Raw genomic sequence first — 18120 nt, forward strand, 5'->3', positions numbered from 1 at the left:
TATGCAGAAATTCCTCATTTCATTCTTAAAAAACTTTTCTCCCCTCCATGCCACACAAACAAAAAACAAAACCACTGTTTTCACCTGCGCAAGTTAGTTTGCTGAAAAATTATTCTGGCTTTCATTGTTCAAATACAAATAAAGTGAAGTATAATACGGTTTCTTTAAAAACAGGTGGCATAATCGTAGAGTATAAAATGAAGGCAAACACTGCAGAAAACGTGTTGCCGAGTCTTTCATTGCATCTAATACTAGCAGTCAAGTTTTACAGTGTTGTGCTTCAGGAAGAGAAGTGGGGGGAGCTTTTGACTCATCTAAGGTCATGCATTTATTCAGCAACTAATGTTAAAATTCATATTCAAGGTCTCTTGACATCCATGCCCAACACCAGGCTCTAACAGCTAGGCTGAATAATGTAAATTGAATAATTTAACTTTTGGTATTTCCAATGATTCTGAAGGTTGCTTAGCAACAAGTGCAAAAGTCAGGTCTCTACTTATGTTAAGATAAACGTCTTCAGCCAATTGTGGCATACTTTTTATCATTTAGCATTGTTATCCCTTTTCTACTTATAGCATAAACAAAACATATATTTCAGAAACAAGGAAATGGAAAATTACAGATTCAGAGAAAGGAAGTCAAATTCAGTTAACCTGGACACAAAGCTGCAGAATATCTATAAACAAGTGGATTTTTGATGAGATGACAGAAAACTAGAGGTTGGAATTGCACCTGAAGCTTTAAACTTTAAGTTTGTAATCAAAATATCCCTGTATGCACATTAGTAATGAAACAATGTCAGGCTACTTACCAATTGTTTGTGTGAGTTTATGGTCTCGTATTAGTACTACACAAATAGTTAGCTGAGAACTAATCTTGTAGGAAGAGTAAACAACTTAAACTAGTTGGTTTAATTTCAGAATCAGTTTCAAGGATGTATTAGGCCTATATATTATTCAACTGCCAATACCTCTACTATGTACTTACTGTGGTAGATGGTCTTGTGTCATTTGAAATAACACAAAGTAAATGTTTGCATGCAGCAGTGCAGTACAACCATAAGTGGCGGTCTACAGTATTTCTAAATTGAACTTATTTGCACTCCGAGTCTTGTCGTGCAGTCCGCTTATGAACTTCTCTCTCTGACTTATTTTCCTGAAGTGGATAAATGGAAGTTTTTGTTAATACAGAATGTTGATTTTCTTGTTAGTATTTTGGACTAGGTAGGCAAACATTTGTTAGATTATTATTATTATTATTATTATTATTGCAATATGAAGAAAAAGCTAATTCAAAGTAAATCTTCTAAAGCAGAGAGGCAGGCATCTGCAGTGCTCCTTCATTCGTCTGCCCAACCCTTTCTGAGCATCGGAACAGTTTCTGGGGAGTTTACAAATTGCATTTGAAAGGTTTCGAAAAATTAGTACCAAAATTAGGTACGGCACACCCAGCACTTGCCAAAAGCATTAACAATATGTTTGAACGAAGCGCAATGCAATAATAACCTGCATGATTAGAAGCTTGTTTTATTGACTGTGACTAGTCTACTGTGAAATTAGTGACATCCAAAGAATAGCTAGCCTAAGTAACTAAAAATACAAATCACAAACACTGCCTCTCTTTTTATGGTAAACATAGTGTAATACGCATAGTAGTTATTATCATCATAATAAACATCAATAACACCTAAACCTTGTTATGTTAACATATAATTGAAAAATATATGATGTCGATAGTCGTCACTCGGTGAACACAAAAGTGAAAACTAATAATTCAGACAAACACCTCTGCTTTCTATGTTGGTGTCAGCACCATTGGATTGCAGGCATGAATTAGAAAGCACTGCCTTCATTAGCTGCTGAATATAAACCGACTGTGATGCCAGGCTTGGGTCTTGAGCACCTATCAAGCGAACCAAGAAACTGAGAGACGGGGGCAAAGCAGATAAGTGCATTATCTTCTCACCTAACTCCGTGATCCTGATGAGATGATGACCTGCAAAAACTACTGATGCATCAGTCATCTGGGCCGGCTCAAAAGAAATGCCAGAAGCCTTTTATAACTGGGAACTGGGGGGTGGGGGGGCTGATACCATAAAGAGTCTAATCTGTTGTCACTATAAAGTACCAAGATCTTGCAGTCAAGCAGATTTAAAAAATGAACAAAGGATTAAATAAATAATAAAATATTGCATCTAGGCATTATGCATTTTCCCTTAAAATTGTCAGTTAAACCCCAGTTAATGAACACCTACAAAGAGCCTTCATTACAGGACACATAATTTATTGGATGACTGAAGTCACCACGGGTTGTAATATACCATGAAGACTACAATTAAAATGAAAGACCTGAACAGCAGAAACCAGTGTTGATAAATTATAAGCACAGCCTCTTATGATTCTGCTCATTAAGGAAAGTGATGCTCTGTTGTTCTGCTTGATCTCAGTTGTCAGTGCCCCCTGATGGAAAATAACTGTTTTTATGTAAATCTCAACTTAATGCAAAGTCTGATTTAATTATAACTCCAGGGCTAGGGAGGCACTGTAAGTATTAGGCATGAAGACTAAAGTGGACCCTGGTAAAATCAAAAGCTTGCATGAGCACTAAGCACAGACCAAATGTATTCTGCTCAACATCATTTACAAATCAAGCTTTTGTCTTTTGGGAAGGCGAAAATTAGCGTCTAACACTTTCAACTAATTTCAAGGTGGTTTCCGACGCAGCATCCTGAGGACAACTTTCCTTCCATTTGATTGGTTTGCAAAAACTCGGTACAGAAAAGGAATACAATATATATATGGATGTAGAGGAATAAGTGTAAGAAATTAATTGTTGGAACTGTTTCTTTCAGGAGATGTCTCCCTAATTACTTTCATAAATTGGAGTACTGGATGCAAAGATGCTACAAGCCTCTGATTCAAATGTAGCGTTATAGCCTATGTGACAAAAGTATACATGACATAATTATCTTGGCAATTACAGCTAACCTTGTGCTTAATTCACAAATGGATAGGCCTCTTCTCCCAGTTGTGCTTTACTACAGATAATAAACTACAATACACTGGAAGGAAAGTCATAAACCAAATATTTTTATGGTTGTTTCATAAGCATGATTTAGATTTTGCTCTTACTGCCAAATGGAAAATACGAGAAAAAAAAAAAAAAAAAAAAAAAAAAAAAACTTTTCTTGAGACCCCACAAAGCAGGTACAAATCAGCATGGACTACACTGGCAGAATGCTTCATCAATTGCATTCAAGCTTTTCAATAAATAAACCAGAAATAGCTCTGCCTTGCCTTACATACATTAATTAGGTAGCAGAAGAGCAAAATATTTTAAGTGGATTTTTCAGAATTAATTTGTTCCTAAATAGATTGCTATGCTATTTTTTTCCAGAGAATTTATACAAAAGCGCTTATGACAGGGTTTCACACGAGATGAATGATCCTAGATACAGAACAATGTGCTAAATGAGTGAACATTACTCCATTACAGCCCTGCCACTGTTATTTTCCCACCCTAACGTGGATGATAAACAAGCTGACCAGCCAAAACTGAAACCTTCCTAAAAAGAAAGGATTTCACTGGGAAAATTGCTCAACCTCCCTGGTGGAATGAAAGAAAGCAGTAGGTGAAAAAACAAAATAAAACTACATAGTGTGAAGAAAAGAGCCAGCATTCCACAAGAAGGGCTGTCTGTTGAGGATAGTGTGCAGGATTATGCAGCTCAGTATTTAACTTTTAAGAGAAATGGGAGGGAAAAAATCAATCAATCAACAACAACAAAATTAATATTTCACTGCGCTTTGTTCTGCACCCTGATGAAAATTTCTGAAGCCCATGCCAATTCGAAGTGCAGCAAGCTGTCACAAATGTCTTCTTTATATATAGCATATTTTTTCCCCATTATTATTTAGACAGTCCTATGGGATTTTCAAATTTGATCAATACAGCGAGTGTTTGACAAAACTAATTACATTTCTCCTGATTTCCAGAGTGATGGGAAAGAATGCAGATGTGTGTGTGTGGGTGTCACACCCAGCAGGAACCTAATAACAAGTACAGGCCTTCAACAGACAGTGCAAACTATTGTCCTTAGACTATTTAAAAATAATTACAGAGATACTGCCTTAATCCATTTAAATATATAAAGTAGGAAATTGCAAATAATTTCAAATACTCGGCCTCTTCCTTAGATCTCTTTCCTTGTTGCATGTTGTTAAACTTAATTGGCCTTTGTGGAAAATAAAAGCAATGTTTTATTTTCCTACTTGAATTAATAAAATAAAGTAACAGGACTGAGTTCATACATATTTTAAATTAAAAACCTAAACGATACAGAGTTCAAAAGGAGGAAGCCGTTTTGCAGGGAAAAAAATTGCACATTCAGTTCACAAATAATAATCGCGTCGAACTCGCCAATGACATCCTTGTGCTCCGTGTCATATGTCAACATATCGAAACAACCATTTTGATGCAATGCCATGGGAAGAAAAGAAACCCATGGAGAGTTCAGTAGGAGGTCACCTTTTTCTTTAGATAATTAGAAAACAGAATCCCCTTCTTCCCTACGAGGGCTTTCTGAAAGTGATGCTCTTCACATCCTTCAGAGAGGCCTCCCTCGGACCTCGGTGCCTTTAGTGTCTTCATGCAAATGATCCTGAGACCTGCATTCACGACAGCAAAGCAATTATCTCGCAATGTGCCGGGGGTTTGGGTGGCAGGGTCTTGACAGGTTTCCTCCCAGGAAGAAATTGAACATGTGGCCTTCTGCCCCGGAGGAAAGCAATCAACACCTAACCCAAGACACCGCATGAAAAGGAAGTGCAAATGACATCAGGCAAACCGCCACAGCGCCCGGGGGTCGCGTCTCACCGGCTGACCTTAAGTTCTGCACATCCGTGTACCACGATCCACCTTGTGGCACTCTCTGTGTGAATTAACCGCCGCGATGCTGCAGAACCCCGATCACAGATTGAGAGGAGCTTGCTCATGCTACCCAATTGACTACATGTCAAAATGAAGCTAGACTGCTCTCCTGACAATATAGATTTTTTTTTTTATTTTTTTTTTAATCCACATACTACAGATGTGCATCACCCAGTCCAGGCTTATATTCTGTTTAAAATACACAGGACCATAAACCCAATTTACCCTTTTAAATGACTTGTCTTGGTACCACATGACACTAACACTAGCTAGCTAACACTATTTTCTGCCTTAGATTTATAAGAACAGACGTCAGTGTAATCACAATGGCACCAGTGAATATATATGACAAACTGTTTGTTTCATCAATATTGTTCCAAAAATAAAGTCTGAATTATCTCCCTCATTTCTTTCCATATCCAATTCCCCACTCAATGCAGGTGTTGGAATAGTTGAGCTACATGGGGATATGGATATCCACACGCTGCATTTTTAATAAAAGGCAGCTTAATTGGTTCATTCTGTATGCAAATGCAGTTCAACTATTCCCAGTCATTAAGTTCTGTAAATTTCAGAAGGGATTTTGTGGGGATCAAACTCATTGTTTATAATGTATGAGAGTGGTTTGTTTCCTAATTATTTTAATACTCATTTGTGGCTGCTGATAATTAATTAATCCATAAGAGTACATTGTGTTTTCTTAAGCACCACTTTTTCTCCCCTTTCAATTAATACAGGAAAGGAGAAACAATGTACAGTTCTTTTTTTTCCCAGCTGAATCTTCAGAAATGCATACCAGAGATTAACTCATACTTTTTTTTTCCCCCCTTAAAAATGCAAAGCAAAATACCAAACAAAAACACTGGACGTTACCGTAATCAAAAACTTTTCAACTATAAAGCTACAAAATGTATATGCACATACATTTAATCTTCAGGTCAAACCCCAACTGTGAGCAACAGCAATTTAGACTTCAATCCTGTCTGCAGTCATGTAGGTTGAGGGGGCCGGGGAGCCCCAAAGCACAGCTTAGGGCTGTTATCTCTGTTTCCTATTCTGCTGTTTTTGCAGGTCTCAGATTAATTAATGTTTGTTCCAGAGATGGGGGAAAAAGATACAAACTGCCAACAATCTGTTCACCTTGGGTGGGCAAGATCATATAAAAACTATTAAGCACGGAGGGACAAATCTGATTTCACAGCTTATCTTTGCATTATTACTTTTCACCAGAGTTATTCTGAGGAAAAACACTAATATAAAGAAATGTATATCTGGATTGTATAAATGACTAGAGTAATGCATATTAAGAAACTGGTTAACAGAATGTGGCAAAGTACGAAGATGTCCTGTCGCCCCCACTCCCACTCAAGCATTCAAGTAGATGTAAACGTGTGTGCGCCCACATATAGAGTACAAAACATGGAATGCCTTGAAAAACTGGATACATGCATGTGACTGAATTTAGCGAGCGGACGGGCAGCGAGCAGTTCTCACAGTCTCACTAACCTTCATGCTCCTTGTCTGACAGCCCAGCCTTCTTCATTTTCTTGGGGGTCTTCATGAACAGCGGGTAGATGGTCCTCAAGCCCAAGATGTCGACGAACTTGTGGCAGTTGTCCGAGCCCTCAGGGCCGATCATGGCGTGGTCCAACACCTTCAGGGCACTCATGCGTGACATCTTCTTCTCCCTGCAGGATTAAGAGGACAAAGACACAACAAATGGTCACTGGGTCAGTTTGCTACCTCAGAAACAGACACAGAGTATGGCAAAAATATCCTTCTCCGTGAATTCCACCAAAAAGGAAAAATGCTACTACTACAATGAAAAAGGAAAATAGTACAAATTGATTTTGGAGTTAAACATAACCAATGGTCTTAATTAACACAACAGATTGTGAAAAGAGGATCACGGAAAGCAACTTCAAGTAGCAGGGACTTGTTAAAACCATCCAAACGGAAATGGAAACCAAGTTTACCTTCCGTTAATTAGAAAAATGCAAACCGAACACCTGGTATTATTAGACACTGGCCCGCACAGCTGGCGGGTCACTTACAAGATCATTAGAGTGCTGCAGCTTCAAAGGTTACATCTGCTGCTGTTAGGAGGAAAATACCACTCAGTTGTGAGGTGTTTCAGTTCATGCCATTACACAGATTACCTGATCCATGCATCTCACATGTGCTTGGATCAATCATTTGCAGAAGTATGGCTAGGGACATTTCAGAGGGGGGGAGCTCTAGACACTAATAAAACTCATAAAACTTTTACCATCACACAACTTGACACATTATTCTTATTTTTAAAGGAAGTACATGTTATGCAGCATTACATTTATATTAATATGTACCAGACGCTGTCAAGAACGATATGAACATGAGTTTCCAAGACCTAAAGAAGAATACCATCAATGACTGAGACCACTGGAGGAACTTTATCCATCAGATCACCAAGAGTCGGACTGAATGGACAAAACAACAATAATATGTAGCAATGTATGGAACACAGGCCATTATTAGCACTGAAATGGAACTATAATACAGTTCTCTGAGATAGATAGGAAAAAAAAAAAAAAAAAACAAAGACAAGAAATGTGTCCACACATGGAATATCAGAGGGGAAATTTAGAGCATAATTGAAATCACTAGCATTTTACATTAAATGTGGTCTGGAACTCACAGCTATCTGAACTTTGCCATATATAAGCCTGACAGGAAGAAAATGTAACTGTCCTTCACTATGACACTTCTGCAACCTGGAAAGTATTTAAAAAAAATCGACAGAGGACAATGTGAATTTCTTGAACTGTTTCATAAAAAAGAAGTCCGTACTGAATGTACAGCTGAAAATGATTAAAACACAAGTAGAATATATAAACAGAAAAGGGACTATGCATACTAGGGGGCTCAGCTAAGTGACAATGAATAATTACAGTACATGGTGTATATTTTTAAAAACAGACTAAAGTACAGTTCAGTTTTTATCCTTATCTTTATTATTTAGACTGGAGAACAGGTAAAACAATGTACTACAAGGGAACAGTTTACAAAACCTCAGCTGACTTGCTGGACTTGTATTTTTACAAGATCTGTACATTAAACAAAAGTGAACGGCTAGAGAAAAAGACATGACCAGCTATGGAGTAGGGGAGTATCTGATAACGGCTCTTGGTTTCATGTTGTGGTGGATTGTAAAGCTTTGTTATGTTCGCGTTGAGCAGCCAATTAAAACAAAAATGGTACAAATGTATTCTTTATGGAAAGGACAATATTGATCTTGTACAACAGACTGGAGGGTTACCCTCTCAGTGAGCTTGTTTTCTGCCCAACACTCCAGAGTTAGAATGGGTAGATAGTCACTTGCTTACATGATACTGTTTATTTTGAAGAAGTCTAGGGGTGAAACTATAAACCATCAATATAAAACCCATTTTGAGGTAAAATGCTCAGATGCCTATATGGTAGGGCTCCAAACTACTAAGGAAAATGAACAATATATGAGCAGGCAATGTCATCTGGACAAGACAAACTCATGAACCTAATCAACGTCAGTACCATTTGGTCTTCTCAAAACTCAACGCAGTCAATCTTAAATTAGTCAACGAGTTGCTTCTCCTTTGATGAAGGCGTGGGATGCACAGTCAAATTCAAGCGCAAGAAAAGTATTTTGATGTATTTTTAATTGGGGTGGATTCTATTATTATAGGTTTCTTAAAGAACATTAAGAACATTCCTATAATTGTATATTGATTTTAGCGTCTTCTAGTGTGTGGGACTGATTACTTGAATATTTATCAAGAGCATGCTTTTCAGGTGCAGTTTGACTGGAGTGTGAGGAGGCGTTTTTCTTCCATTTTTATTTTTAATATTCCCATTGTAAGGTAAAGTAGCTGAATTCTGTCAGCCTGTAGCTGATTAAATTGTCAGTTTTATAATCCCTGTTGGAAAGCAGTACTCTGTCCTTTGAATCAGGAATAGGCACTGCTGTATAACATTCCACGCCGTGACACCACTGTTGGCATATTTTGTTTTTACACACGTTTACACGCATAAATTAGCTGGAATCTTTACAATTTTTTCTCAGTCCAATTAGTGCTTAACAAATTTTGAAAATGCATTGTTGATAATATAGGTAGACCGAGTTATCAGAGCAGGACTTGCGAACCTGACCTTTGTAAAATAGTTATATGGCCAAAGCTAGGCCAGACAACACTTAACACTATCTTATACATGCCCTAATGTATAGAACATGCACATTTTTCTTTGAGTGTGTAGAATTGTTCCTATACCTTGACTTTTGCCATAATGTATAGAAAATGCATATTTTTAGATTTTTCTTTTATTCTCCCATTTATTAATTAAATTTTTTGTTTGATTTGTGGTCATTTGTGATGAAAATTAATATTAACCTAAAGTGTATTGTTCAAATGTAAAAATCCTGTCTTCAGTGCATATTTCTCACAATTTCTCTATAAGAGCCAAATCTAAGGAATCCATAAAAGAAAACTGTCAACAAAAGTTGGCATGCTAACAAAAGTAAATAATTGGCCGATATATTGTCTATCCCAATTATCGGTATCGGACCCAAAAAAACATTATCAGTCGATCTCTAGTTGATAAGCATTATTTGAAGAGCAACATTTATTAAATTAAATGAAATTGCCAAATAAGTTTTACATGAAGGGTCTGAATAGTGTTGACAACATCAGCTATAAATAAACAATGTTAGACAATTGCTCCTACTGTGTTAGGATCTGTCCCAATTAACCCTTTACACTCCAGCCTAGTTTCTTGTTATTTTCATGTTTATTTGTGTGTAGCTCTTTGATAGTTTGTGCCATATGCATTTATCTTAAATCAAATGAAAGAAAAATGTATGGCCTTTCCTATTATAAAGGGTTAATCGGCCGACCAGGTAAAAAATCTAAAATGTGAACATTTCCAAATTAGTCCTGTACACTCTGAGAAATGTCTGATGCACAATTCTGAAGATCTGCCTAGGAAAAACTGACATACATCAGTAAGACGTATAAAAGCTCCTGGTCTCTAGTTTCAAACAAGCAAGGAACCACATCTGTATATTTTGTAGTTTTGATAAAAATACAATTTACATCTCAGATTTGGTGTTAACCATTGTCTGGCAACCCAAGTGTCTTGTATTCTTTTTAAGCACCAGGTTCTTCACATTATAACCAATAGTACCAAAATGCCCCTTAAAAATGTATTAAGCATATATGAAATAGCCTGCTTGTGTTGTAGGAAGTGGGATTGTCAAAATGAGTTAAGATTTTTTTGATGCATTTGTGAATGAATTCAGTTCAGTGTAAGGTACAACACCGGTTGTCACACTGGCTTTACAGGCAGGACGCTGCCAGCTTGTGCTCTGCTGACTGCCTGGTCCCCTACCGGAGCATGAGGTTCATCAGCTGCAGGCCCTCTCCCTTGAGGAAGCGGTCCCTGTTGGCTCCCAGCATGAGGCAGGAGCACAGCGAGTCGAACAGATTCTCCATCATCTCTTGCTCTTCTGCCGTGGCTGGGTTGTGCCGCTTGAACACCTGCCAAAGTCACAGACACACAAACACACACACACAAAAAAAAAAATCAGGTAACTCGTGCAAAAGCCCAGGGGCCAATCGGACTGCCTTCTGTTTGTCTACCATGAGGGTTATCTGCAGCTTCACCTGCTCACAATAAGACTAACATGGCAGGGATGAGATTTTCCCTTGAGGATTTATAAGCCACAGCAAAACTTTAAAATGTAAAAATCTTCCTGCAGAAGAAAATATTTTGACTCCAGGACACAGTATACAAATCAAAACCAAGCACTTGCCAACATATCACTCCATGGTATCAATTTAACACATTAAATTAGATAACAGTCTAGCCCTTGACTCTGAATGATAATTTACATGGTAAATGGTAATCAGAGTATTTCAATATGCCTCAAGCATGATTCTGAATGGCTCTTTGGTAAATACAATGGTTAGTAAATACAATATTTAAAAATAAAAAGGCAAAGACAGACCCTTAGACTAGGAAACAATTAATAAAAGTAATGAGTATAAGGCAAAAAGCATTCACTGTAAATCGAAAATGTATATATTTTTAGATTGAGTTCAGTCTTGTTTTTAATTCCTATACTGTATCTGGGGAGGGGTTCTGCAGTCTGCAAACAACCACTACTAATAATGCAGACACAAACCTCTGAATTTTGAGCTAAGTTTAGCTGCAAGCAAAAAAAAAAAACCTCAAGCAACTGTATCAAGGCAATGTATTTGATCCATCTTTACTGGTACTATGCAAAATTCAACTGGATATAAACAGATCACTTTCCTGCATTTCCTTTTAAGTTACTTGCTTTTCCCCAGATGGCTAATAGTAGGCTTTTACTTCTTAAACAATTTAAAGCAAATAACAAGTTTTGACATTTTGCTCAGTACTGTCTGTAGAAGCTGAGTTGCACTATGCCACAAAATGTAACAATTGATTTTAAAGGCTGCACAGAATACAGTTAGGGTGGTGGGGAGGGTAAATGATAAAATATACCAACATATCAGCTCTTTTAAAGCTCCAGGGCCAAACTTATTTTCAACGTGGGTGTTATAATAGCAGACGTCCCGCTTAAATACACAAGATACCGATTTGGATCGCATCCCAGATTTCCTCCTGTGTTTACTTTTAATATTTTAATTGAATTCATTTCTGTATACTTAGCTGCATTTCAAACACATGCTGGTTATAGCAGCTGTAGGAAGTATAATCTATTGCCTTTTCCTTGATGAGAGGCGGAAGATTCTACCCAGTCAAGGAGGCTGCCAGTATTTGACCACTGCAAAGTCGTTGCTAGACTGAGAAACATTCAGCACTTTGCTCACTGTATAACACTCGCTGAAGGTGCAAGCAATTGCAATAACGCAATACAGTTCAACTTGATCTACATACACCCGGCAGCAAGAGCTCAACTGGATTTCATTAGACATTTTCATAGATTCAGGCAATCAACTGGGATTTCATCTACAAACCCCCCCCACCAAAAAATAAACATTCAATGAGATAATGACACAAAGTCTTGGTTTAATCCAGGGGATAAGATTCACCAATATAATTCTGCCATGGCTTATACTTGCAAGGAACAAATTGATCGCATCAGTCCCTCAGTGTCTGGATGTAAATCGGTGGCTGAATTAATATTTCAGCCCAATACACCACCTTCTCAAGGGCTCTTCAGTCACCTCAAACGTCCATCCAACACTGTGGAAGTCTGCAGTCTTTGAGTCTTTGCCTCGAGTCTTTGCCTCGTCGAATCAGAATTTATGATCGGCAATCCCTTATCAACTGTTCAGGGACTGAGGTGCTTATCTGCTTATATCCTTTTCTTGTTTTGCTGCACATCATTTCATGTAACGGTTGAGCCCTAGTGGTACCCACTCAGATTCAAGACCTCATTTGAAGATTTATCTACAGTTTATACTGGACAGTCAGCCCGAAGGTTAAGGTAAGAACAAAAGGGATATTTTATTCGAGGTAAAAATAGAAGATGTGTTATAGACAAAAATGACATTGTGGATATTCTTGTCATTTATTTTATCTGGTGCTAAAGAAGATGTGCAAAGCTAATGAAAACTAAGGCAAGTGGAAGCAGACTGATCTCAGGATGCATGGGAGTTCAGAGCCTCCAGATATCTCAATCACAGCACTGACTAGCATCACAGAATTAACATAGATGCTTCCTTACAGTGCAGTAGAAGGGGGCAGGAGAGTTAGACCATGAATTAATACAACTTTAGCATGAAAGAGACAATCCACAGGTCCTTACAGACAGCTGCTGCAGTAGAACGTCAATCCCGTCCAGTTCGCCCAGGAGCTCTCTGGTTCCTGCAACAGAAGGGAGAGAGAGGAGAAAGGGAAGAGGAGGACTACTAGAATATGGATTGAATGGATGTGTTCATCAAGTGAAGCACCATTGAGGAATTTGCAGTGAATTTGAAGCTTTACTTTGATCAGAGCATTGTTTTGCAATAGTGTCCTTGGAAGAGGTGTGTCTTATGGATTTCAAGTCAACATAAGAAAGTTTACAATCTAGAGGAGGCCATTCCTATCCAGTCTCTATTTTTTAATGTTCCCAAATTATATTATGTATCCAAAATATTACAATTAATGCAGACGAGACTGATTGGTCTGTAATTTCCTGGCTCAGTTTTGTCCCCTTTCTTGTGGATTGGTATGACATTTGCCATCTTCCAGTCAGTTGGCACATCCCCCGTTCTAAGTGTCAATTGGAGTATTTTAGTTAGCGGCCTATAAATAATTTCCCTCATTTCTTTAAGTACTGTTGGCCCAGGTGATTTGTTTGTTTTTAATACTGCTAGTCCCTTTAGTAGCTCCTCCTCATTTATCTTGATCTCTCTTAGGGTTTGACAGGACTGATGGTTAACCTGTGGCATGTTATCCATTTTTTATTTTGTAAAAACCTCTGTAAAATACTCGCAGACCTGCCAACCCTGGACATTTTTTTTACCACATTATCAACGTAACCTAAAGTCATTTAAAACCTGTCAACCAATAAAAAATCCATTATGCATATCCATCAGATAATTCCTTTATTACTTTGTTTTTACGTTAACCTTGAGTCCTGGTATTGGGATAATGCTCCCTGATAGGCTTATTCTCTATATAAAGTTAAAGTAAATTATTAATAAATAAAAACAGTCTCTGTAGCTACCTGAAAACATAGGTATATGTAGCTTATTGCTGTTTACTTTAGATCTCAATACAAAAATACAAGATTTAACCTGGACCAGGGGTATGGGGGCCGCCAAGGCACCCTATGGGGTTCACGGGGGAAGCCCTGGTGGGAGTTCCAAGAGGGCTTTGCCCCATGGGGGTCAGGCATTTTTGGCATTAATTAATAATCAGCCCCAGAGCTTAATTCTGCAGTTAAAGCGGTTAAATTCAGTATTTCTAATAGTCCTTTTACACGGTATGTTCAGTATTCGAATGCACCATGTACACGTATAATTACAGTATATTCAGTCTCCTAGGATCTTGCGCAGTGTTGTTGTTTTGGAGGAGAGACAAAGTGGTTACTGTGTTGAGAAGGAGTAATATGTGGAGACAAATTGTGTTAACTTTAGTCATCTCTTGTTGATTTAACAGGTGCTTGTAACAAAACATCTTGGCTCATAACCTGTTTACTGTCAGTGTTGCCATAAAAACGTTACCCCCAAATTTCCACCTCGGCACTTAAAATTCCCCCAAATTCCCAATCTGGCAACAGTGCTCGCATCCCAGTACCGCAGCTCTGCATCAGGCTGTCCTGCTCACATTGAGACATAACAGCCGTGTGCAAATGTAGCCTACTGAGCGACAGAGGGAGGGACAGCAGGAGGGATCTTGACTACCAGCCTGGGAGAGTGACGGCGTGATATTGTCAATCTTATGTATTTTGAGACTGGACTGGCCCTGCTAAATTTCAATCTTGTTAATAACGCTAAGTGTGCAGAACTTCAGCCCTATTTTTGTGTATTTTAGTGTTACAATGCGTACCAGTGTACTTTGATTTGAAAATGCATACAGGTTGGCAGGTCCATCTCATTTAGAACATTTGCCACATCTTGTTTGTTTGTTTTCTAAGACACTTCCATTTTTAGCCTTAATCTGTTTCACTTCCTCCTTTATTGACCTCTTGCTGTTGTAGTATTGAAAAAAACTCTTTGAATTAGTTTAAGCTCCAAGAGCTATGTTTCTGTCTACACTGCTCAAAAAAATTAAGGGAACACGTAAATTACACATCGGATCTCGAAGAGGGAAATATACTAAAGATCAAAATCTTTACTGTACATTGTGTAATTCGTTGAGAACAAAATTACGTAACAGTGGTCAATGGATACCAAAATCACGAACCGACTGAGGGCTGGATTCAAAGTCACACCGAATCTATCTTGGTCATTTGAACATATCAAATCAATTTTAGTGAAAAGTTTAACACACACAGATTCCCGAGGCAGATCATGTTTCAGTAGCATCTAATTTGAGTTCTTCTGCTTCAATGTAATTTCTGACATATAATGTTACCCCACCACCTCCTCGATTTTGCCCATCTCTCCTAAACTGTGTGTATCCTTTCAATTTGTATTCATCACCAACATTTTCTGTAAGCCATGTTTCTGTCATTCCTACAACATCATAGTCACACGCCTGCACTGTGGCTTCTAGGTCTAACATCTTGTTACTTATACTCCTGGCATTGAGGTACAAACATTTCAGGACTTTCCTACTAGCAGTTTCCCTTTGTTTTCTTTCCTTAGTGGAATATCTCCCATTGTCAGAGCTCCCTGCCCCCCTGGTCCCTAGTTTAAAAGATCCTCAATTACTCTGCACATACGCTCTCCCAATGCGTTAGGCCCCCTTCTGTTTAGATGTAGACTTTCCGGTTTGTACAGGTCCCATCTATCCCAGAAGAAAGACCAATGCTCCATAAATCTAAAACCCTCTTCCCTACACCAAGATTTCAACCACGTGTTAAACTTTCTAATCTCTGCCTGTCTTCCTGGCCATGCACGTGGTACCATAAGTATTTAGAAGAAAACTACTGTGGAATTTCTGCCCTTTAGTTTCTTTCCTATCTCTTTAAATTTCTTTTGCAGAACCTCTTCCCTTCCTTTTCCTATGTCATTGGTTCCAAACGTGGACCATGACCAGTGGATTCCCCCCGGCTTTGGCCAGTAGTCCGTCTAATAGTTTAGGAAAATCTGCAACCTGAGCACCAGGCAGGCAAGATACCATGCGGTCTCCTATCACTCAAACACACTGTGTGATCTACGCCTGTAAGAATCGAGTCTCTTACTATAACTACCTCCCTGTTCTGGGAGGTGCTCTGGTGCTCAACTGTCCTCCCATCACCCTCGGAGCTGTCAGTGTCCAATTGACAGCAATTCGAACCTGCATTTCTAGCTCTTGGGTTGTCTCTTGTCTCTGTTGAGACCAAGAAGTGAACAGAAGCATTTACAAGTTGTTTACAATCTTGTTGTTTTCCTAGTTTCAGACCAGTCTTAGCATTCCTTTTTTAGTTTTAGCTTTGCCTTAATTGAAGATAATCTTGTCTGTTCTGTCTGTAGTTTCCCTTAATTGAAGTCAATTCAGTTCAGCTGCTAAGTTGGTGAAAGTAAATAGGTTGTAGAAAGGTGATTTAGTCAAGGACTAGCAAGAATTATGTTCTAGGTGGAACCAGGTGGGGCCAGTTAGGGTGTGAACTGGTGGCAGGTAGACAAAAGCTACTTAAAGCAGCTGTTGAGAAAAAGCTACAGAGTTGACTAGGGAACAGAAACCAAGAGACTGAAAAAACTAACATTTAGAAGCATGTGGCCATTACAGTGTCAGGATTGCAGAATGATTGCCTTTCTGGATGAACTCATCCAGGAAGATTTCATCTGTGAACGTTGTCGGTATGTTGAAGTCTTAGAGATTAAAGTCCGTGACCGTGCTGTATTGGTGATATGGAAGAATTGGTCAACCAGCCCATTAGAGAGATGGTGTGCACGCCAAAACCTAGGAGAGCTGAGCCCTTAGAACAGTGTGGAGAACTGCTGGGTTACAGTAGGTCATAACCACAGAAAAGGGCAAGCAAACCCCTTAAAAGAGACATCCCAAGAGCTAGAAATGCCCAACAGGTTCCAACTGCTGGACACCGAGTTGGATAGTGACAGCTCAGAGGGTGATATGAGGGCAGTTGAGCACCAGAGCACCATGGTGTCCACTCCCCCCCCAGAACAGGGAGGTAGTTCATTCAAGTAGGAGACTCAATTCTTAGAGGTGTAGATCACACAGTGTGCTCTAGTGACAAGGAGACCTGCATGGTATCTTGCCTGCCTGGTGCTCAGGTTGCAGATCTCCCTAAACTAGTAAACGGGCTACTGGCCAAAGCCGGGGGGAATCCACTGGTCATGGTCCACATTGGAACCAATGACATAGGAAAAGGTAGGGCAGAGGTTCTGCAAGACAAATTTGAATAAAGATATCGCTGCTCTAAAGGAAGTTCAGAGGAGAGCAACTAAACTTATTCCAGGGACAACATTATATTTATTTTGTTTTGTCTCTATCCATTTTGTATGCACTATACAACAATGTCTTTTTTTTTTGCATACCTCTACTAAACCATTTTGGCCAATGTTTTGTGGTCCTCAGTTTGCTAAGTTTTGCGCATACAAAACAAAATATAAAGAATATGTTGAACTGCAAAGAGATGTTAAGAAAGGGATCAGGAAAGCAAAGAGGGAAATAGAAAGAAACATAGCTCTTGGAGCTAAAACTAATGCAAAGAGCTTTTTTCAATATTACAACAGCAAGAGGTCAATAAAGGAGGAAGTTAAACAGATAAAGGGCAAAACTTTAAGTATATTGGAAAACTAACAAGATGTGGCAAATGTTCTGAATAGTAAAAACCTCTGTGAAATACTCAAAGAAAAAACATAACATGCCACAGGTTAACAATCAGTCCAGTCAAACTCTAAGAGAGATCAGGATAAATGAGGAGGAGGTACTAAAGGGACTAGCAGAATTAAAAACAAACAAATCACCTGGGCCAGATGGTACATTTCCAACAGTACTTAAATAAATGAGGGAAATTATTTATAGGCCACTAACTCAAATATTCCAAATGACACTTAGAACAGGGGATGTGCCAACTGACTGGAAGACGGCAAATGTCATACCAATCCACAAGAAAGGGGACAAAACTGAGCCAGGAGACAGACCAAAAATAGGAGACAGGAAAAAAACAGACAGAAAATAGAGGAGGATCTTAGTGAAAACCATATTCTTGGAGACAGTCAACATGGGTTTAGATGAGGCAGATCATGTCTTACTAATCTATTAGAGTTATTTGAACATGCATTTGCAGCTGTAGATCACGTGAAAGCATATGATATGATGTACTTAGATTTTCAGAAAGCTTTTGATAAGGTTCCACACCAAAGACTGATCCTCAAATTGGAAGCTGTAGGCATTCAGGGTAATGTAAGTAAGATGGATTACACTATGTAACACAATTTTTGTTCCTAGGTAGTAAGTGTTATTTCCTAATTGCTTATGCCTCAAAAGTATAGAAAATGGCTATTATTCCCCACAAACTTTGCTTTTGTGACAAGGACAGTAAATACAGTATAATCATAAATCTCGAAAAACATCTCACTTCTA

At 38.5% G+C, this 18120-nt stretch overlaps 1 protein-coding gene across 1 annotated transcript in view; it reads right to left on the reverse strand.

The window, feature by feature from the left end:
• Positions 1 to 18120, reverse strand: part of ctnnbl1 (catenin, beta like 1) — a 68618-nt gene that overhangs the window by 27059 nt on the left and 23439 nt on the right. The window contains exons 9-11 of the mRNA XM_066702632.1: positions 12743 to 12801; positions 10333 to 10481; positions 6436 to 6617 (exon numbers count right to left, since the gene is read on the reverse strand). Of these exons, the coding sequence (XP_066558729.1) occupies positions 6436 to 6617; positions 10333 to 10481; positions 12743 to 12801 (390 nt within the window). The remainder of the gene's footprint in view (positions 1 to 6435; positions 6618 to 10332; positions 10482 to 12742; positions 12802 to 18120) is intronic.

This window comes from Amia ocellicauda, chromosome 4, assembly GCF_036373705.1.
Source record: "Amia ocellicauda isolate fAmiCal2 chromosome 4, fAmiCal2.hap1, whole genome shotgun sequence".
NCBI lineage: Eukaryota > Metazoa > Chordata > Actinopteri > Amiiformes > Amiidae > Amia > Amia ocellicauda.